Genomic DNA, 23,263 nt, shown 5'->3' on the forward strand with positions numbered 1-23,263 from the left:
AAAGGACAAAATTAGAGTAAAATCCTCATCATCTCCATGGAGGAGGAGGTTTGATAGACAAAATTCCAGAAATATAGTTAAAGGGAAGTATTTCGAAGATGAGAAGAGGTTATTATGATTTTCTGGATATGAAATGATTCCAATATTTTGCTTTGGAGATTATTTTGTCTTTTCCCAGCCCTATTAATGATACTAATTCATGTATTAATATTGTATCAGCAACACATTTATAATGAAAAAACTAAAATTCTATTAATAAATTATTTGATTTAGTTAATAGTCAAAAATATGAAAATTAGATTTAACAGCAACTGTATATAGTATGAACAAAAATTTATTATTAAAATAATGGAAGAAAAAAAAGTACAGAAATATAATAATTAAAGCAAGGAAAATTAAATTATATAATATGGAGCATAATATTTAAGTATGGTAGTACTTTTTGAGAGGACTACAAAGTGGAAAGAAGGAAGGTTCATATTATTGCGAATTCAAATACTGTGTACTTGTGTAGTAAGTCTCTTGGTAAGATAGATAGTTTTACAGAAATAGTAATGGTTGTCAAGTTAATGACCCATAGTCTTGATGATCATTTGGTGACAACATAAAGAATTATGAATATTTGAGTCTTCAAAGTTACATTGGGACTCTAAATCCTGATGTTTATTCTAAACATTTGATGCTTTATCATGAAGGCTATATAAATCAAGAGGGAGAGCAGCCGAGCAAAATTTTTCTTAGGAATGTTGATTTCTACTAAGTTATATCTGAATGCTTTGTGCAGTTATTGTTTAACGGTGATTTGCAGCTTGTGTGTTGTTTATTTCTGCGAGTGCTCTTTTATGTACATTTCGACTGTGTTTTTGTTATGTGTGTTTCATGTAGAATAAAGCATTATCATCTGTTATCGAGCCAGTTGGAATTTTCATTGGACTTATTGTTTTTCCTGTAACAATATAAACATATATAGAATGGCTAAAAATTTTCTAGAGAAATGAAATTAAGAAATTGAAAGTCTTTCAGAAATTAATAAACATCTTATACAATCTGAAATTGCATTGTAATGAAAAATTAATTAATATTTCTTCTCTAAAGTTCATTTTAAACGTAGTAAATCAAATTTTACATTTATTTATTAAACTGAGATTATCATTATAAACTTTAATGATTCATACAGCTGAAATAATGTCAATAACTTGAATAATTTAATAATTCTGCACCACATAAAGAGTACCAAATATAAAAAGAACTTTATAAATGAAATTTAGTAGTTTGCTACTGTTAATAATATAAAAATACTTACTTGTTCATTGCCAAATAATATATCTACATAAGGCATGGCCTGCATCATTGGCTCTTTGAAGATTTGGCATAGAAATGGTGCACTAAGATTCATGCAAAATGTTTTGTTCTTTTCACAAGCATGTTCTGCTACATGCATAATAGATGGAGGACTGACAGTCAAGAAGAAGCTCTGAAAGTGGAAGCAAAAATAAATCAAAATCTGACAAAATAATGCAATTTATTGATTTCACAAAAACAAATACTTCATTGAAAAAAAAAAAATACCAGTTTTATTAAACAACCTCTGATTTAACAACATGAAATCACATTTTAAGTATATGCAATCTAAAAAAAAATTACTGAATCTAGCTAAGTTATAAGGCAGCAATTCTTTCATCTTTTTTTTTTATTTTGACACAAGCCTATTCTCATTTTTTTTTTTTACATAAATTATTGAGGTAAATCTTCGTGATTTTAAATAACCCCACTTAAACTAATTTTATTTAATGAAAAGTAGAAGACAATATTTAAATATTCTTTTGCACAAAGCAATAAATTAATAGTATTTTAACATATTTAGATATGCTGATGTAAAGTACATAATTATACATAAAACATAAGGCTTATCATGTCTGGTCTACTTACTGTAATATAAAAGTGTTGTGCCTCCTCTATTATAGTTTTATTAGCAGGCAAATCCAAATGTTCTTTGCTAAAGCAGTTAGCAGCTGATAAATAGGCACATAAAGATCTAATAAGACAAACAGAAATAATTAAGTTGTAAAATATACTATAATTGGTTACTAAATAGCTAATAATAATACTGAAAAGCAATCTATAAAACGGAGTTATAACATTCAAAATTATATATTAATATAAAAATAAAAATATGCAATGTTTTATAATAAGCTTTTTAAACCAAGTTAGTGTAGATATATATTAAGATTCCAAAATATGGTGACATGTAGCTAGATTTAAAGGATAACTCTATTGTGCATAGAAAATCGGCTGATAAATAGTCAGTTAAGACTTTAAACAAATTTGATAAAATACAATATTCTGGAATTCTAGCTGTATTTCAATAACAATTGTTGAAAGCTGAAGCTGCTCAGCAAAAAGCAAGATAAAACTTGATTTGGTCATCTATAAAATATCCTATGCTAACAGAATTTTTTAAAAACATATTTCAAAAACAGCAACATTTTACACAAAATCTTAAGTTTAATTTACATACTAACAGCCAATATAATTTACTTCAGGTAATTTTAATTATTATGCATATCTTTTAACCCTTTAAAGGGCCATTTTTTTCTAGTTATATTATGTTAAAATATTTTTAGGCTTGAAATTAGAATAAGAAAAAGGATTCATTTAGCTTATTAGATAAATTTAATTTGATTAATTAATTAATTTAGTTCATTAATAATTAAGTAATAAATCAAGACACTTCATTTTGTGTGAGATAAAGAACTAAAGCATCTAAGTTTCTGTCTTCCTAAAAAAATTTGTCAGAACTTACACCAACCTACATAATTTCATACAAATATTGATAAATTTGGAGGGAAGCATACTTCCCACGACCTTAGAAAGGGTTAAATTACCTGTTTGCTCCTTGATCTGTAATGGCAACTGCACATGTACCAGTAGGTAATGTCTCATGATACTGATATGAAACTAAAACACCTGCTTCTTTAGCTTTGGATTCTAAAATTTCTCCAAATTTGTCTTTTCCTATGCAGCCCATAAAAGCAAACATATTTTTTTCTTTTACCATCCACTATAATAAACCAAAAAAATATTAATAAGAACAGTAAAGGAATAATATTAATTACCTGATATTTTGTCGAGTAAATATGAATAGCTAGCTTCATTTCATGTTTTTTTTCGGTAAAAAAGTAATCATTAATAATCATAAAATATGCTTACTATAACAACAGAACAAATTTTATAAGCATTAATTCTATAAATTTTTTACTTTAGAAGTATAAGAGATGGGAAAAAACAGCAGGAATTATCTCCCCAAAACTTTCTACCCTATTAGCACAAGATATTGTCCGATATCTCCATGATGTTGTTCGCCTTTTTGAATTCCAGTCAATATCATAAATATACTGCAACAATCAATATTGTTTGGCATTTTGTGCTTATAAGGTACACTCTAATAAAATATGTTTTTCCCTTCCCTCGTCCTGCATAAAATTTTGACCCTTGAGTAAGGCCACGAATACTTGCAAGACACTGGCGAACATACAAAATATTGATTTTTGGTATTGATATGAAGTATCTCAAAATCGAAATGATGTTTTAGTTAAATTTCTTTCAATCAGCTAAAACCAAAATTTAATGCAAAACTACAATCGTGATTGTGTTTTTAAGTTATTGTACTTGCATGCTTGTGAAACTATTGACTGACAGATGATGCACTCCTTAACGGATTTGGTTCAAAAATTTCATGGGTACTTATACTTTAGATGTTTAAATCTGTATACCAAATCGGACAGCCGACAGACATACTTCCTCTGAATGGATCGCTTTCAAAATTTAATCCAGACCTACAAATTCGGTGTAAAGACCATATATTATATTTCATTCTTCTAGCTCGCAGCGTTTTTCGAAATGTAGTCTGACAATTGGCAATTCGTTCAAAACCTCGAAATCAATTTTTTGTTTTTAATGATTACAATACTTTTCCTACAATTCGTATAGGAGAAAGTAAAGAAGAAATTAATGGATAAAATTCAATGGATCCCCCCCCCCCCCGGACGTAATACATTTTAACCTCAACAGATTTAAGAAAGTGTTTAATTCCAGTTTCAAATGAAATAACTTTCATATACCTGTGCAACTCGCATTGTGTTTTGACAAGCACCGCCAGCAGTGTAGTCAACTTCGTAATTTTCTACCATTTCTTTGTACCTTTAAGAAAAAATTCATGAAATTAAATATATAACAAATAAATGAGAATATAAATAATAGTTAAAAAATGGTAAAAAGTAGCTATTTATCTCGCTCTAGATATAATAAAGAGTACAAGTGTCAGTCTTCTATCAATCTTAAGTTTTTTTTTAATGTTCAATTTTGATAAAATTCAGGAAACATTCTTCAAAAATAAATAAATAAATAAACAAAATGTTAACCTTTTAGAGTTTAAAAGCTAATTAAAAATAAGTAATTTTTTGACGTTTACTTATATTTCTGAAAAAGTTTCATTAAAAAAAATATTTTTTCTTCACTTTAAATTTGAAAAATTATACAGGGTGCCACAAAAAGATTGAAACGTGGTTTAATTCTTTACCTACTAGAGATAAGTGGGCAATGTAAATTTCAAAGTCAGTCAGAATAAGATACAAAATAAGACCACGTTAATAATAATAATAATAAAATCGCGTTAATTTTCAAAAAGTTATACTTTTTAAATTTTTTTATGCGACCCCTCTACACAAATTCGGTCAATTAAGAAGTCCCCCCCCCGTCCAACAAGATCATTAGGAAAAAATCGCATAACTGTATCTTTAAAACGAAATAAATTATAATAACAGAAAAAAAAAACAGTAACTGTATCTTAAACAGAAAAAAAAAAAAAAAAAAAAAAAATGACTTATGCCATTTTTGCATTCTTCGGTGAAAACAGGGGCCATATATAAACCGATATTGGAATTCTTTAGATCAAAAATGCGATAGCGTACACCCCCCGCCAAAAAAAAATTCTATATGCCCTTAAATAAAGCTTTAATAGACAGAGATAAACAGTGGTCTGTCCATATGAGCAGCGGGACGCATGCAGCCCTCAATTTCATTTTATGCAGTCTCGCATTTGATGCGCATAATAATAATAAATAATGCATACTAATAAATGGGCATTTTATAAATTGTATTTTAGAAAGATTTTGCGATTGTTTTTAATTTGTGTTACAGTATAAATATAAATGGTCAATAATACAGACCATACATTTAGAATATGTTTCGAACTTAGCATTCATCATGCGTAAAAAGCATTCTGAAACTTTAATTATTCATCAGCTTCAGATAAACAATTTTATCTGAAGCTGATGTAAAATAATAAAAGTTAGTCTCGCAATACAAACGAAAATCTGTAAATCTCGTTAATATTATTATGCAAGTTTTATTTTCTCACGATTATGGTTAATCGTATTACTAATATTTGCATTTATTAAAGATTTTGCTGCTAATGAAAATTACAATTAATAAAATTATCCGTAAATGCATGCAATTCTAAAACATTAACATCGTTTAAAAATTAATAATTACGTTTCAGTATTTATTGTGCATTGTACCTAGTTGTAATTTGACTGCAAATACGAAAGCGTGGTTCTCAAGTTCATTTCTATAGTGGATTTTCGATCTTAAAGAATTTTTAATGAGAGTAATACTGACTTTACGGGGCAATTTCTTCTTATTTTTTTTTAATACTAGAAATATAAGTGAAAAAACGCAACTTTCAAAGCTTCTCAAAATTTTCCGAGTGTTATGAACCTGCCTTAAACAAACGAAGAGGGTTTTAATGTAAATATTATACATTTTATCTTTTTATAATATGTAACAGATTTTATTTGTTTTAGTATACAGTCTCTATACAGCGGATTCGATTTTTAATTTAGTATAACTCACTAAGTTTTAAATATATGAGTATGCGGGTTTTTTTTTATGTTGATACATAAAAAGTTAAATTTTCTACTTGATTAAATTTATTTAGAAGGGTCGTATGAAAATTTAAAAAGTGTAACAAGGAAAATTAACTGGATTTTTTATTTATTTATTTATTAACATGGTCTTATTTTGAACTGCTTTGCAATTTACACTGCCCATTTATCTCTAATAGGAAAAGAATTGGGACCCCCTGCATTTTAAATGATACTAATTTAGTTGCTGTATAGCTTTCCTCCTGATTTTAATGCCTTTATATGATTTGCAATGATACATTTCATTGTTGTAATCATATATCTCAATTACTATATCTTTCTCCATTGTTAAAGCTATAATTAACGAAGTATGTTTTCTCAGATACAATAATTTCAAAGTAGATTTTCACTTTTGTGTAGTTTAAAGTTATGCAAACATTAAAAATTTTCTCAATTCAAGCTCATTGAATGAAGTAGTTTTTATTTCATTTGATAAGTTTCGTTTTATAATGTGATAACGAATATTTGCTTTGTTTTCTAAAGCACGTTTAAAAAGTTTTATTTGAATTTATGATATTTTGATTTGTTTTGGACACTGGCTCAGGGACGGGAAAAAAAGTTTCTTTTCTTTTGAACTTCCAAAAGGTTTCTCCCCCTCCCCCCCCCAAAGAAATGGTTTTAATATTTTTGGAAATTTCATTTTTCATGTTATTTTATTCAGTTTTTCGAAGCATCACATCTGTAAAGTTTTCATTTCGGATTTTGTGTAGGTGATATGCAAATATTTCATCTTTATATAAATGAAATTTTCCAAAATTATATTCTCTATAGAAATTATCATTGATATTTTTATATTTTGCAACTTCGGATTTTTCCAGACAACTTAAATCAATAATAAAAAAAATTCTATGGGTAGTTTGATTGTCGTGCATTTTTTTTCCTTTGACATCCATTATATTTTTAAAAATTCGGGTTTAGCAGATTTATAAAAGTAAGCGAATAACAAAGCAAAAGCGACTTTGAAAAAAATTAATTTCATATTTATGTATATTCAAGTATAAGATAAAATGTTACATCAAACAAAAAATATGTGGAAGTCTCTACTTTCCACAAAGTGTCCATTTGGCAGGCAATTCAATGTGCTGTAAATCAGAACACGCAACAGGATTATATTAATTGTTTAAAGTCCGCATTTTTGTAGAAGTTTTGAATAATCTATTGGATTTGGCTTTATACTGGCGCATAATTTTCAAAAAAACTTTTAAATATAATCTATTTTTTTTCTAATCGTGAACTTTTTCTCCGTATTATATTTATATACATTACAGTTCAGAAAAAACATATTCATATTTTCTAATTATTAAAAAGAAATAAAGTCGCTAACAGAAATATTCATAAAATTATTGTATAAATCAGTGAAACATATCGTTTACAGCAAGTAAAAATACTAAGCTATCGATTGAAATAGAATAAAGTTGCGATTTTTAGTATATTTATCTCATTTAACTATTTGGCCTTGGTTACATCCAGTTAAAGAATTATTCCTATTTTTATTTGCAACACAGGGAAAGTCAACGGTTATGGCGAATCAATGCAATTTGTCTTTTCCTCTTTTCTATCTGCTGACATCTACCATTCGATAAGTAGATAATGCATTACATTTGATCTACAACACCTGTTTTTGATATTCCACAATCCTGTTCTTTTCACCAGGTATTCGCAAATGAAAAATTACTATAAGGGGCGACACGAAAAAAACTGTCTGTAATTAAGTAAACCCTGTTATTTTTTTGGGGGCAGAACGATAATATATTTCGAGTAACCCTTTAACAAATTTTAAGTCTTTCTTAATATGGAGGAGAATGTCGTACTTTTGACTACTTCTATCTATGCTGGCAAGGGATGACCAAAAATGAGAGCTTTTGTGTTTAGTACAAGATTAACCATTAATTACTTAACTTGTTTCTATTTTTACAAAATAATACTTTGATTAATAAAAATATTTATCTGATTTTACTTATAAAAAGAAAATATTACAAATACCTCATAATATTTTTTGCTATAATTAACCCTTTCTAGGGCCGTGGGAAGTCTGCTTTTCACCAAATTTATCAATCTTTGTATGAATTTATGTAGGTTGGCATTAGTTCTCACAATTTTTTTTAGTAAGACAAAAACTTAGATGCTTCAGTTCTTTATCTCACACAAAATGTGTCTTGATTTGTTACGTAACTATTAATTAATCAAATTAAATTTATCTAATAAGCTAAATGAATCCCTTTTCTTATTCTAATTTCAAGCCTAAAAATATTTTAACATAATATGACTAGAAAAAAAATTGCCCTTTAAAGGGTTAAACAAGGGGGAGTGGTCTCCGCAAAGCTTTCTCGCATACTTTCTAATAAAAGTGTTAGCCCAGCGAACGCCTTGTCTAGCATTGGCGTACAATAGTTACGAAATATTAACCTTTGGCGTGAATTTAGTATTTTTACTCCATCTATCGTGTCAACCTAGGCGAGTTATTTGGCGATTAATCCCTGGTATGCAGTTAATAGCATACGAAAATCGAATTTGTAATTTAGATGCGTATAAAACCAACCGATTGAAACAAAAATTTGACACAAAATCTTGTACCAAATGCGATATATTTCAGTCATTGCGTCTTTGAGTAATCACGTTTACATGGTTTTGAAAGACGACTGAGGGCCAACTCCTAATTGAATGACTCAAAATTTGATATGTCTACAATATAGATGTTAATGGTGTGTATCGAATTTTATTTATTTAGTTCTTTTCATTTTATAATTATTGTGCTAAATTATATTCGAACAATTGTACAGACAGACTTCCTCTCAGCGGATTTCTCTGAAAATTTGATAGAAATCTGCGAATTTGGTATAAAGCTCGTACATCAAATTCCATCTGTTTAGATCAAAGCATTTTTGAGTTATCACAAACAGACATTTTCCAGAAATGAGTTTTTCGAACTCAGGAAGATCTATAACTTAAAGATTCGTCAAAATCTCGCGTTCAAATTTTTTGACGATTACTATACTTTCCCTATATTAACTATACGAGAAAGTAAAAATGATATTGATGTATGCATATTATAGACAGACTAATAGTCTTATTTTGTTTATCTAAAAACCTAATTTGTCTATCAAACTGATTTTTCTATTCCAAATCAACTATGAATTAGAGATTTAAACGTAAAAGCATAACTGACTGTACTCTTTGACAAGGTCACAGGTAGAATATTTCTTATTTAGAGGAAACTGGAGATATTTCAACCAAGATGTGAGGAAGATGGTAATTTGTATATGTCATCTATCTTGGTCTTATGGCTTATCGCTGGAGATTTCCCTTCCAATCATAAAACAGTACAAATAACCAATAAAAATGAAATGGGGGGGGGAGTAAATATATTTTGGCAGTCCAAATAAATTTTTTCTTTTCATCTCTCTATGGAATGGTGGTTAATTTTTGAAAGAAAAATTAATAAAAAATATTACTAACTCACAAGCATACTTCAATCTATCCTTTGTTACATGATATTATGCAATATGCAATATGTTAATATGGTCTAATCATTAGATTTTTTTTTTTATCTATGAATCTTTTTCTTATGAGATAACTTTTCAACTTTTAGATTACTTTACAAGACTACTTTTTTCAATTATTGAAGCACTTTTATCAATTATATTCTACCAAGTTACGAAACATTTGCATTGTTATTCCTTGACAATCGGGAAACTATTTTTGTTATTGAGATGACAGTGTAATTCTCGTGTCCTTTCATCCTCACAACAATTATCGAATGCATCCGTCAAACAGGAATGCATTTGGCCTATTCAAAACTAATTACAACCACGCAGTTAACGAATGGATGTTAATCTGTTGCCATATATAATGTAGCTAAACTGGGTTACTCATTTTAACTTCAAATAATATCATGGGAGGGTTTAATATTGTAGTTTATTGGTTCTGCTACCTTTAATAAGAATACTTTTACTAATGAAGAGTTTCTGCTTTCATCTGCAACTGATAAGACGATGTTTCATCCATATTTCATGCAAGATTCAACCGTTGTAGGTTCGACAACAGAGACTGATCCACTCTCTTATCAGTCTAAATATACCATTGGCCTTATCAGCGATCTCTCTTAAAAATGTGAAGCCATTCCCTAAGGCTCAGTGAAGAACGGGAAGGGGGGAGGGGTTGAGTAAAATATCCTCACTGACAGCCCTGAAAAACTAGTTTTAGAAGTATTGAAGTCAAATGATGGTTTCAAAGTTAAAAACATAAAAATGGACTGAAAAGTAACTTTAATACTTTAACAAAATCTGAAATCAATAATAATCCCCCCTTCCAATAATAAAGTTCAGTAAATATTTTTCTCATTCATGTAACTTTATTCCCATTCATTTCATAACATGGAAATAGTAATATAATAAATGTATGTTAAAAAGAACGAATTCTTGTAAATAACTTGATTTTATGAATAAAAATTTCAGATTTAATCAAGACTATGTTATCATTTTATGAGAATAAAACTCATTTTTCCATGTTTCTTTTTATTTTAATTGCAGGTTAAAAGTTAGCATTATTTTGTACCTTTGATCACCGTGTAAATTATTTTATTTAATAATTAAGAATGTTAAAATGGAAGATTTTTTTTTTAAATATGTAATTACTGCAAAACTAAGCAGAGCTCAGTGCATTCACAACAGAATTGAGAACTTACATACGAAGCTATTAAAAGGTAAATGTTGAAAATTGGTCAAAGGTGTGTGGTGCAGCGAAGCAAAAATAAACTCACGCGCAACTTAAAACAATTTGTTATTGAACTTAGAAGTAGCGTAAAAACTCAACTCTGTTTTTGTTGATTTACGTGCGTTTGAAAAACGCATTAGCGTTACCTCTGTTAATCGACGAGCGTCATATTTAAAAGCCAAAATAACTAAACATGTCCATACTGCATTACAAAATTATCCTACAGTAAGCCAACGATTTCAAGAAATTAACTTAGATTTTATTGGTCCTTTGCCACCATCGGAAGGATTTCGGTATTGTCTTACAATTATTGACCGCTACATACGTTGGGCAGAGGCTGTTCATCTACCTGACATCCGTGCAGAAATTGTAGCTGATGCTTTATTAAAAAATCGGATCTCCCGTTATGGCATTCCAACTGTAATTACAACAGACCAAGGTACTCAATTTAAATCTCAACTGTTCGAAGAACTTTCAAATTTTTTTGGTTTTAAAAGAAATAGAACAACCGCATACCACCCACAATCTACTGGTTGTAACGAGCGTTGGCATCGTACACTGAAAACCAGTATCATGTGCCATGAGAAACAAAGTTGGACAAAATCGCTTCCAATTATTCTACTAGGTTTACGCACAGTGTGGCGTGATAATTTTCAAGCCACGCCGGCTGAACTCTTGTATGGTGAAAAATATAAAACTACCATGCGATTTTCTTCAGAATTCAAGTTTTCAACCACAATCTGAATTTATCCAGAATTTAAAAAGCACCATAGAAAACTTAAAACCCGTTTCCTTTCATAATCATTCAAGCTAAAAAACATTTGTTTTCAAGGATTTGAAAACTTGCTCACACGTATTTGTCCGCACTGATAGTTCTCGTCGAAGTTACCAACAACCTTATCACGGACCACACAAAGTTGAAAGGAGAACAGATAAAGTTTTCACTTCAAAAATAAATCAAAAAGAAGTCAGCGTTTCTGTAGACAGAATAATGTCCTATTTTTCTGACAATCATACAGAACCTAATTTGATTTCCAAAATTCCAGCAACTCTTAAAAAGAATTCAGTAACTGTATCACACACTGCAAATTCAGAAACTCCTTTGACCAAGCAAGTCACCAGCGACAGAAGAGTGAGATTTGCTGCTCCAAAATTAGTGACGAGATTTGGACGTCGAGGCCACATTCCATCTCGTTACAAGTGACGTTTCTTCATCATTCGAGAAGCTCACTAGGGGGGGGGGGAGTACTGTGGTGCAACGAAGCAAAAATAAACTCACGCGCAACTTAAAACAAGTTGTTATTGAACTTAGAAGTTCCGTAAAAACTCATTTCTGTTTTTGTTGATTTACGTGCGTTCGAAAGATTTGAAATACGCATTAGCATTACCTCTGTTAATCAACGAGCGTTATATTTAAATGTTAAAAATGTAAATGAATTGTTTACTATCACAAGGGAAGTATACAAGACGGTTCAGGTATATTAATTAGCATTTCAGTCCTATTAATAAAAACACACGTTTAGAAATCTAAAATTTACGCCAGTTTTATTTAGTTTTGTTTCTTAGCTATAAGAGATGTTTTGGGTTCGGTTTACATAATTTGAATCACGGTAAAATGATTAGAATGAGTTCCATATTCCAATATCCCAGAAAGCCAAGACGTTCGCTCCACTAAGGCAGCTTTAAACCATTTGAGGTTGTATTATATATATATATATATATATATATATATATATATATATATATATATATATATATGGGTCTTGCTGGTCGGGTTTATAGATGTTTACTATTTTCGTTTTCTGCTCTTTCTTTGTTTTTATTATTATTCAAAATGCGTCATTCGTCGCTTCATTGGAATAACGTCACAATCAGAGTTACTAGTAAAAATGTTTTCAAAATGATCGTTATCACTTTTTATATCAAAGCCAGTGTTCAGGAAGTGAAAATGTAATTCGTCATCGGTACTTTCCATTTCCAAATGCACTTCTTTTTTGCCATTTTTTGCCGTATTTTTAAAAATGTATTTTAAGAAGCTAAGAAAACGCGTAGTTACACTTAAATGCAATCTCATCAACGTAATATAAGATCAGTATAGTCCTATGTTGTGGTAAATTAGTGTAGATATTAGAATGGAATAGTAAAAAAACTTTATTGGTAGAGAGAAGACATACGACCGCAAAAGGTAAACATGCAACAGAGTCCAAATACATGGCGGATCTTTGATAGAAGTCCTGAAAATGTGATTTTCCATCATTATTCACCACCATATTATTTAATTGAGATTAATTGCTGGTGATTAAATAATGACAATAATAACAGCCAAAACAACTAGCATTAGCTTGTAATGCACGTAGTCCTTCAATCTTTTTTCCAACTTTATGTTCTTAATGAAGTTAAAATCATGTATCTAAAGCGATACAGTTGTGTTGGTGGCGAAGGCGGATTAGTGCATTGCTTTAAGAAATTTTTGAACATACAAAATCATAATCATTAGGATTTAAATCTCAGAACAGCAATTCCCAGCCCCAGCAAGCAAAAGAAGCAAACACATGTCTATCGAATTGTTCCTAGATTCATGAAGCAATAGAATATTCAATCAAATCACGATCAGAACAGGTTCAGTGTCAGGAATTCTAAGACTCCCACATGCAGGAAACTATATCGAAAGATTATGAACGTTTCAAAGTAAAACTGACTGTAATTATGCGGAATAAATTTTCAACTTTTGCAAAGTGCGATGAGAAATTGAATAGACTTTGCTTGTAAATCGTTTTATCTACATTTAATAGTAAAATCGAAATGGAATCTTTCTTCACAAACATCATTGCAATTCAAAAATCATTGACTTCCCAATGTTCATTTTTCAGTTATAATACATTATTGATATTGATTAGATGAAATAGGTATTGGGAATACAAGGTATTTTTATTTTTTTATTTTAGAAAGTCATTTATTTGAAATTATTTTACGAAAGTATCGAGCAAAAGCCTAAATGAGACGAAAATTCATAAAATTTACAATCAGGTTTGAAAAAGAATCTAATTACAGTTTTAAAAAATGTGAGTAAAAAGCGAGAAAGTTCATTCGTATCTCAGAATTTTTATCTCAACCACAAAATATCATGTTAAAAATTGATTGCTGGAAATGGCAGAAATTTACTTAAAAACATTTCCCAATTTCAGTATTTCTCTTTCTCGATAACTTGTTCGACGAGTTTTCTGCTGAAAGATAACCCTTCAAATACGATAAAATACTCACATTGGAATGTGTTTTTCTGTAGCCAGTATAGCATCATTCTGTTTTAGACCGTACCTAAAAATAAAATAAATTTTTATAAATATTTACACACACACACACAAAAAAAAAAATCAGGATTGTGAGTGAGTAAAAAATGAGCAATAGTATATCCAAAAATGCAATTTAATTAATTAAAGAGGTAAAACATTTCGAATTAAAAACACAAAAACAAAACAAGTTTTAAAGATAAGAAATTGATGTTATAATTTAAATTGCTATGAAAGTTATATATTAAAAAAATATTTTTAAATCTATTTATGCACAAACAAACAAAAAAATATTTTTAAATCTATTTATGCACAAACAAACAAAAAAATATTTTAAATTATAGTGAAACTTGAAGATTCATAAAAAAAATTCGATATATTATTTGCAATGCAAGATATTGCAAAATTTTCAACATTTTTTATTAAAAATATTCACTCAAATCGAATCTTTTTAAGAATGAAGAAGACTTTATAGTATAAAAAAATATTATTTCAAAAATTGTATAAATAATAATTTTTTTCCAAATTTGTTGATTCCCTACTTAAAGAAATTTCATTCTTTTTTTGCCACTTCATTATTTTGATCCCGCTTTCTAAGTCTTATTAAGCTGAACTTCTTTTCCATTATTAAAAGTTTCCGTTTAAAGACCATGTTAACTCTTTAAAGCTTAACTCATTTTAAAGTAAACATTCCGCTCCAAGTTAGAAAAAGGTTTCGGAGACCAAAAGCGAAGAAAAAACATATTACTCATTCAGATGACATCCTTTTAATGCTTTCTCATTAACACTCTTGTGGTCTTCCATGAATTTGCATTGCAGAAACTATCAGTTAGGCCTTTTTTTAAAATTCATATTCTTCCTTAATCCAAGGTAATTTTTATTTGCAGTATGTATGTATAACACTTTTATCCAAAAACTTTCATTCGATATAGAAACTTTATTCAATATGCAGAAACTTTTTCTGATAAAAATAGAAAATTTTGAAAAACTGAATACATGGAACTTCGACGGCCATGCCGTGGTTTAGCGAAGATAAATGGCGATCGGACACAAAAAGATTCATTTGTCCCCTTTATCCTATTTAACTTCCAAAAATTGGCCCATCTCTATGGTGCAGTTATGTTTACTGAAGCTTGATATGTTTGAAGAAGTTTAAGTAGTTAAATTTTGTGGGCAGCACTAAGTCAATAGCGATGATTTGATTTGGCATTTATCGCTAGATGGCGCACTATGTTCCATGGAAAGAAAAAGCTATAGATAGACGAAACATGTAATTATGAAAATGAAAGATTTTCTGTTACGGCTATTTAATAAAAGAATTTGTATATGGTTCTATTTTAACAGTGGAAAATGAGTTTTTATTTATTATTTTTTTACAGAAAATTTATAAACATGTAATATATTACACTTTTCAAACTATTTCATAGAATAACTTCAAAACACAAATGTAAAATACAATAATAACTATTTTCATATGTTTATAAAGACAAGTTTTAAGGAATGTTAAATTTTCATTATGCCAAGATTTAAGAAATTAAATGAAGCATTATGATTAATATTGGTGGATCATTTTGTTGCCAAAATAGGAGGTTAAAATAAAAACAAGCAGATTTGGATAAACGAAATCTAATAATAATAATAATAAAAACAGGAATTGGTAATTGAACTAAAGATCTAAGTTAAAATTTCGAAAATATATCAAAATAAAAATTAGAAACTTGCAGTTTGGTAAGCATATAGGTCATATTCTCTGGACGCACAAGCACGCACATTTATCTTCTCCAATTTTATATTTATACATTTTTTTTTTTTTTTTTTTTTTTTGAAATTCCAATACATGAGAGTCAGTTTTTCTCTCATAAAATGTCGACCATCAAACTTATTTCTTGAAGATTTTGTTTATTAACTAGTAGCAGGGTTTTCTTTTTGATATCAATATTATAAAGTGTTTTACGTTGAGCTTCGTAAAGAGTTAAATACGCTTTTTGGTTTCCCTTCGAACAATTGAAATAATCTTTAATTTCAAGTCAAAACAACATACTGAATTTCATCTATCAAGCATGTTACATTTTTTAATAATGACAACACATGCGAACAGACCGACTGACAATCAATCAATACTTTTGGGCCATAATTTCATTTCTAGTGACGGAACTACATGCCGAATTTCATCTAATTATCTCCTTGAATATTAGTATAAACACGGATAGACAGACAATTCTTGTTGATGGATTTAGTCAAAACATTTGTTTCAGTTTTAATAATCAAATACATTTTTCATGCAAGGTCAATTACCATTTAAAGGTTTTTAGGAATTTTAAAAAGTTTTTTTTTCTTTTTTGTTTTTGTATAATTCATTTGTGAGAAGATAATAGATAAAGAAAGCTGAGCATTTCAGATTTTTGTTAATATTCCTCTTTCATCGAAGTTATAGAAATTATTAAACTTCAAGTTTCTACAAAATCATTTAAGGTTTCGCAATTTGATGAACTCATAGGAAATTAAGAAAATTCGCAATAACCGGTTTGGCTTGGAAAACAAATATAAAATTTTGGTATTAAACTTAAAAATATTCCTGATGCAATAGTTTCATTAACAATGACGCAATGTTTTTTACCTCAGCGTCCTTACATGACGATGAATCAAAAATAATCTACTAAATGTTAGTATTAAAAAAAAAAAAATGCGAGTTTTCTTAAACGAACACTTATGACGGAAGAATGAACTGTCAAAAAAATTCTTTCGATGATAAACGTTAGTACCATATACCATCTGTCGCACAAGTACCGAACCTCTGAATGCTAAATAAAGCATGGTAATGCGACGCGAGTTTTTTTTTAGGGGTGGGTGGGATTGAGGAAAAAAAATCAACACTTTTGACGTGAACTGAATGCTCAATTTCATTTTTCTAAATCATTATGTTTTTTCGTATCGCATTTACAATCATGCAAAATTTCATACAGACAGTGAGTCAACCACTTAAATGATTTGGTTCAAAATTTTACAACAATCTAAACTTAAAATGCAAAAACTGCGTATTAAACAATCAATCTGGTTCTTTACGTTTTGTGGCTACCGTATTCACTCGTACTTAAATAGTCAAATGTTGATTTCAGCTCACAATTTGCTAGAAATCCGTAAATTTGGTGTAAAGATTACATATTAAATTTAATCCGTATAATTCAAAGCGTTTTTGATTCATCTTGTTCACAAACATAATTCCAAAAGTGTGTGTTGGCCTTCGGGGAGATCCGAAAGTGGCTTAGAATAAAGAATGAGCTGTTAAAAGGTTCGATTAACTTCGAGGTGGTGGTTAAAAACTTCAAGCAAAAGATTTCAATTCATACAGTTTATATTATTACAAACTACATCTGCTTACATCTGTGAGGTCGGTTATAAAAAGAGAATCGGCTAAAGGAATGGAACTATAGAAGTATGTTGCTTTTATGTTGATGAACAACAATTTGGAATATGAAATAATTCTGAATCAAATTTGGACATCATCGAAAGCTTATCTATGTTCGTCCGCATCGCAATAATTGGGACACACACTTACGATTGTTGAGAGAGAGATGAAATTTGTATGTGGTTATATCTGCAGAATTATTGGTATGTGTCAGACTAAATCCATCTAATTTTCTGCCGATGCTTGCATATGTGAAAATGATCGCTCAGAACTGCAGCCAGCTAGTTAATTGAAATTTGAATCTACCAAACATTTTGGGACCAATCAGTCATAGGAAGAAATTTAAAGTATATACTCGATTTAAAAAAAAAAAAAAAAAAAAAAAAAGCTCTATATTTTGCAAATATATGAAGAAGTAGAGGGAAGAACAACCTTACTAGTTTTAATTTTGTTTTCTTATTAAAATTTAGGTTTTAATTAAATTTTATATTTTATTCATATTTTTTATGCCTTTATTACTTTTAGAAAATAATGAATTATACAACAGACACTTTCTATTTGCCGTTCCGCATACTAAAAAAAAAGTATTTCGAAACCAGACAACTTTCTGACGTCAATTGAAGCGAAGGAGACTATTAATATAAATAAATATTAGCGGCTCATCTGAATGAATAAAGGTTTAAAAATATGGAATGAATGACGGATGTATTTATTTTGCAGATTCACGCAATGCACATTATGAGACCCTCTTTTAATAAGATCATCAATTTAATTTCACATTAGGCCTATTTTTTAACATGGCTTATTTCAGTTTTTTTTTTTTTTTTTTTTTTTTTTAACTTTATTAATGCATATAACGATTCTAGATGACTCATCCATATTTGTACACATTATTGCAGCAGCATTTAGATATTTATAAATATTCTAATAACGAAATGAAGGTAATGAAACATATAGGAACCTGACCAATTATACTTGATTAATTACTAATTTTATCCTGCTATTTTTAACTCTCACAAAATTGTGATTTTTTGGAAACTTGTTTATTACGAAAATATTTTTTTAAAAAACCAATTTGCTCGAGACGCCCTTTCAGGCTGGCAACACTAGGCAGTTGCCTATTTTTGTCTAGCTTCAAATTGACAACCACTATCTCACAATCTATATTGAGAAGACTGAATAAGGTACAGATCATCATTAATATAAAGAATTTAGCTTGTATTTCGGATCTATATATTTCATATTTTTTTAGATCGCTATTTAGATGCTACATTTAGACTATAATGGGAGCTCGTACAAAAATACCTTTGGTACTTTTGGAATGAATTGAATTGCTATCTTTATACAATGCTGTATACATATATAATATCAACCATGATTATGGTCCATTAGCTAATTTTTAAATCGTTAGGAATGGGCACATAGTTCCCGCTGGAAAAATGGCTTAAATGAACTGAAAATTTTATACAAATTGAAACAAACAAAAAAAAAAAAAAATGTATTATGAAATATAAATTTTGATCAAGTCTTCTGGTTCCATTCGTCATATTAATAAAATATTCCTGGCATACTGATAATTTAAATAAAAAAAGTTTCATTTCTCTATGGTCAAATTTGAGTGAGAAGTTCAAAATATCAGTATTTTGAAACATTTCAATGACTTCCTCAAGGAAGATTAGGAAATCAATGAAATCCATTGATTGGTTAAGGTGCTCAAAGATTGATCTAAAATAACAAAATTCAGACAGGCAACTCGGGCAGTTTTGATCACAGAAGAGCGAATTTTGTTTAATATGTTACCGAGTTAAAAATGCAGTATTTTTTCTAATCGGATACTTCCACTAGTGCGATGCACCAATCGGATCCTATTATTTGACAACGAGCCATTTTTTGTTTTCTCGTATACGTATTATAGAGAAAGCATTGTAGTCGTTAAAAATTCAAAAGCGATATTTTGATGAATCTCCACGTTTCAGATATCCCTGAATTCGAAACACACATTTTTGGAAATGTCTATTTGCCTGTGACAAAAATTAAAAAAATAAATAAATAAAATCCAAGTGAAAAGGTAGATAAAATTCGTAACATAGATGAAACGTCTATAGCATAAACACTGTCAAAGTTTGGCCAAATACGACAAAGGGGTGACCATCTGTCGGTCTGTCTTTCATTTGATATTTGGATACCATTAACCGCATGTTAAGGATTAATCGTGGGAAAAAGCCCACCTCGGCAAGATCAAACGAGCTATTCAGTAAAAAATGTTAAATTCACGACAAAGGTTAATATTTCTTAATTATTGTGCGCCAACGCCATGTAAAGCATTTTCTGGGATAACGCCTTTATTTGCGAGTATGCGAGAAAGTTTGGGGGAGACCACGCCCACTGGTTCCTTTTAAAACTTGAAATCTTCGCCTTTTCAGCACATTGTTTGTTTAACGTCGTCCTACTTAACACTTTAACCCCTTTAAAAGGCCATTTTTTTCTAGTCATATTGTGTTTAAATACTTTTTAGGCTTGAAATTAGAATAAGAAAAGGGATTCATTTAGCTTATTAGATAAATTTAATTTGGTAAATTAATAATTAAGTATCAAATCGAGACACATCATTTTGTCTGAGATAAAGAACTGAAGCATCTGTTTCTGTCTTTCTAAAAAAATTTGTCAGAACTGATACCAACCTACATAATTTCATAAAAAGATTGCTTCCCACCAAATTTATCATACTTCCCACGGCCCTAGAAAGGGTTAATAAAATATTTTCCCTCCTTAAAATATTGTTGGCCCCTTTCCCATACTAAGAAAAATAAAAGTCAGTTCCCATTTGCACCAAATTAAAGGGAATTTAGGTATCTTAATATTTTCAACAGTACATTAATTAACTCAAACAATCTAAATATATGAAACGCTAATGTACGCGATAGAAAAATCGCTCTTATTGTAATAGTCAAATGTAAACAAATCACTATGCGAACATTTCAAACTACTTCACCGAATGTTACTATATCTGCACTAAATGTAACGCACCGCTAATTAATGAAGCGGTAAAATATCGTTAGAAATGCTCTGTATAAAGCTCATCAAAAATTATTCATTGAAAGGAAAGAAGACATGAAAGAAATCAAGAAATAGCAGTTGAATAGTTCATTGTCAAAAGTTTAATTGGATGCGAAAATAAGCTAAACCATTTTTAGACGGGTAATCGCTATGACCAATGAAAACTGATAATCATATATTCAAAAATTATTATTTCACAAACATTATTTATCATCTTAAAAAGATCCTTTTAATGGTATCACTTTCATTTCTACAATGTTTTCTTTATTTTTAATAATTTCTTAATATAAAACACAATTTGTAACATTTTTTAGTGTTATAAAATTAAAACTCATCCATCAAAACATTTATTTGCGAGTATTTGCCAATGTTAAAAATCAAGTCGAAAAAAATGTCTTCTTTGGACATTCATTTCGACGCCGAATTATCACTTCGGCTTTGATTTCATAGTTACTTATTCAATTAAATTAATGTTTTTCGGTCTTATCAAACAACAAGGTGAAATTTAAAAAATATACATTCCACATTAATATCTAAGAATTCAAAAAAATAATCTGGACTAAATAAATGGTCGCCAAAGGTGGATAGTATAGCATGTAATATACATAATTTAGCGCATTCTTTTTCTTTAAAAAAAGACCCCTAGAAATATATGGCTATCTCTACCAGTTTAGATTAACTATTGGGGAATTATTACAGTGGAATTCCTGTATAATATTTAAAGCCGCCGTGGCCTGATGATAAGGTCTCGGCAAAGGAACCGGAGGGTTTCAGGTTCGAGACCCGATTTCACCGAAGAACCGACGCGCAAGGGGGTCTGGCGCATGTTAAATCCGTCGGGGTCAAACGTCCTCCCGTTGTTATGGCGTGGAAGTTTGGAGAGGGGAGTGCTAGGTAAAGTGCCGTCCGTCATCTGACCACGGTTGAAAATTACGAGGTTCGTCCCAAAACAACCCTAGTGTTGCTTAAAAAAAAAAAAAAAAAAAAAAAAAACAAACGGGGTGTTAATATAACTAAACTAAACCTGTATAATATATTCAATGCCGCAGTAGTAAGGTAATTACGGTAGGTCGCGAAAATCGTGAGATACAATCGAAAATTCCACCTAAACTACTCGAATAACAGAAAGAATACTAGATGGAAAGGAAAATCTCATCGTCTTATTTATAGCAAAATTTTACAATTTTTTCATATCACATTAATTTATAGAGCGAGGTGGCAAAAGCTGGACCTTGCGGAAATCACGGGCTCCAAACTTAATCCATCTAAAACCGATGTTATACACACATATATATTATATATATATATATATATTAGTAGATAAAAAAAAAAAAAAAAAAAAAACGAGAAGAGAGGAGAAAAGAGGGAGAGGCGGCAGGCAGGTAGAGTACATATTTTGCCCACGGCACCTATTGAGAGTTCAAAATTATATGATATATACCGTGTTCGTTCTGGTAAAATCCGTATATAATACGCTGATGTAAGTGACACAGAAATCGCTCCTATTATTTAGTGCCGAACGACAACACTCAAATATAAACGCATCGCTATATAAAATTTACTGACTGCTTCACCGAAAATTTTTACAGCCGTATTCAATTCAATGCTTTTGCTAATTACTAGAGCTGTAAAATATAAGAAATGCTTTGAAGATTGTTGACATTCCATTCAGACAGACGAAACCAGATGTAAAAGAAACCAAGAAAAAGCACCGACAGAAAGTTTATCAAGCGCTAAAATAGATTTAACCGTTACCAGATGGGTAATAGCAATGACTTAACTTTTCCATATTAACCATTTATTTATTTTTTTAAATCCATAATCAAAAGCGGCTAGTAATGTTGAATAATTAAAAAATTTTATAAACTGAGCTTATGCACAACAAATGCCCAGGTTACTACGAACTGCATTAATCATAAGTCAATTAAAACCTGTTGCGAGGCCAACTTATAGAAGGACAAATAAAATTCATATAAAATAAAGAACAATAACAAATGTAACTTCGAAATGAAATTTATATCACCACAGCTTTATCAAAAAATCACATCTCCGTAATATTACCGGAATTTTCAATTCATATGTAAAAATTTACAATAGCAACATTATGAAAATATGAGTCGTGAGATAGGTACAACTGCTACTCTCCCCCCAAAAAACGCATATAAATTAGAAGTATTTTCATAAATCTAAAAGCAGAAATGCGACCAGGTTTATTATCTCTATATTTTTATTGCATTCTATCAATTATTAACATCCAACAACGATGACCGGATGCACACAATTCTTAAATCGTAGGTTGAAGATTTTATGAATGAATATAATGCCCAGGAAGTTACTTAAAAATACTACAGTAGTAAAATTCAGAAATGGGAAGAATAAAATGGTCACGATCACGACAAGAATTAAATTCATGCAGTAGGTCTAGTAAAGGTGAGGGGGAAAAAAAAGTACACAAAACAAAGACGATGAGTCCAAGAATAGAATTTTGATCTCCGTTTCACAAATGGTAAATGTGTCCATTATTTCTACATGTTTAGAAACAAATACAAATCGGCAAGGGTGATGGAATCTGATTTCTTATTGCTTGCAACTCAAAATTAAAAAATGTTTTTAACTTTCACATTTCACTTCGCCAGAGGTTTTAGACAATAATTGAATATAACTTAGAATATAACGATATTTCCGGTATTAAATTATTAATAATTTATAAAGCGACATACATATAAAAAGATACGATTTACATTGTTTAATTATCATCGGTCTATCCACTTGCTATATTGAAACAAACGTACTTATAAATTGTTGAAGCAGCATGC

General features: G+C 29.7%; 1 protein-coding gene across 2 annotated transcripts in view; it reads right to left on the reverse strand.

Moving 5' to 3' along the window:
* LOC129956865 (uncharacterized) overlaps positions 1-23,263 on the reverse strand; it is a 42,266-nt gene that overhangs the window by 9,639 nt on the left and 9,364 nt on the right. For both annotated transcript variants that reach the window (XM_056068836.1, XM_056068826.1), the window contains exons 3-7: positions 13,959-14,012; positions 4,122-4,200; positions 2,886-3,061; positions 1,930-2,035; positions 1,304-1,474 (exon numbers count right to left, since the gene is read on the reverse strand). In XM_056068836.1, the coding sequence (XP_055924811.1) occupies positions 1,304-1,474; positions 1,930-2,035; positions 2,886-3,061; positions 4,122-4,200; positions 13,959-14,012 (586 nt within the window). The remainder of the gene's footprint in view (positions 1-1,303; positions 1,475-1,929; positions 2,036-2,885; positions 3,062-4,121; positions 4,201-13,958; positions 14,013-23,263) is intronic.

This window comes from Argiope bruennichi, chromosome 2 (genome assembly GCF_947563725.1).
Source record: "Argiope bruennichi chromosome 2, qqArgBrue1.1, whole genome shotgun sequence".
In the NCBI taxonomy this organism is placed as follows: domain Eukaryota; kingdom Metazoa; phylum Arthropoda; class Arachnida; order Araneae; family Araneidae; genus Argiope; species Argiope bruennichi.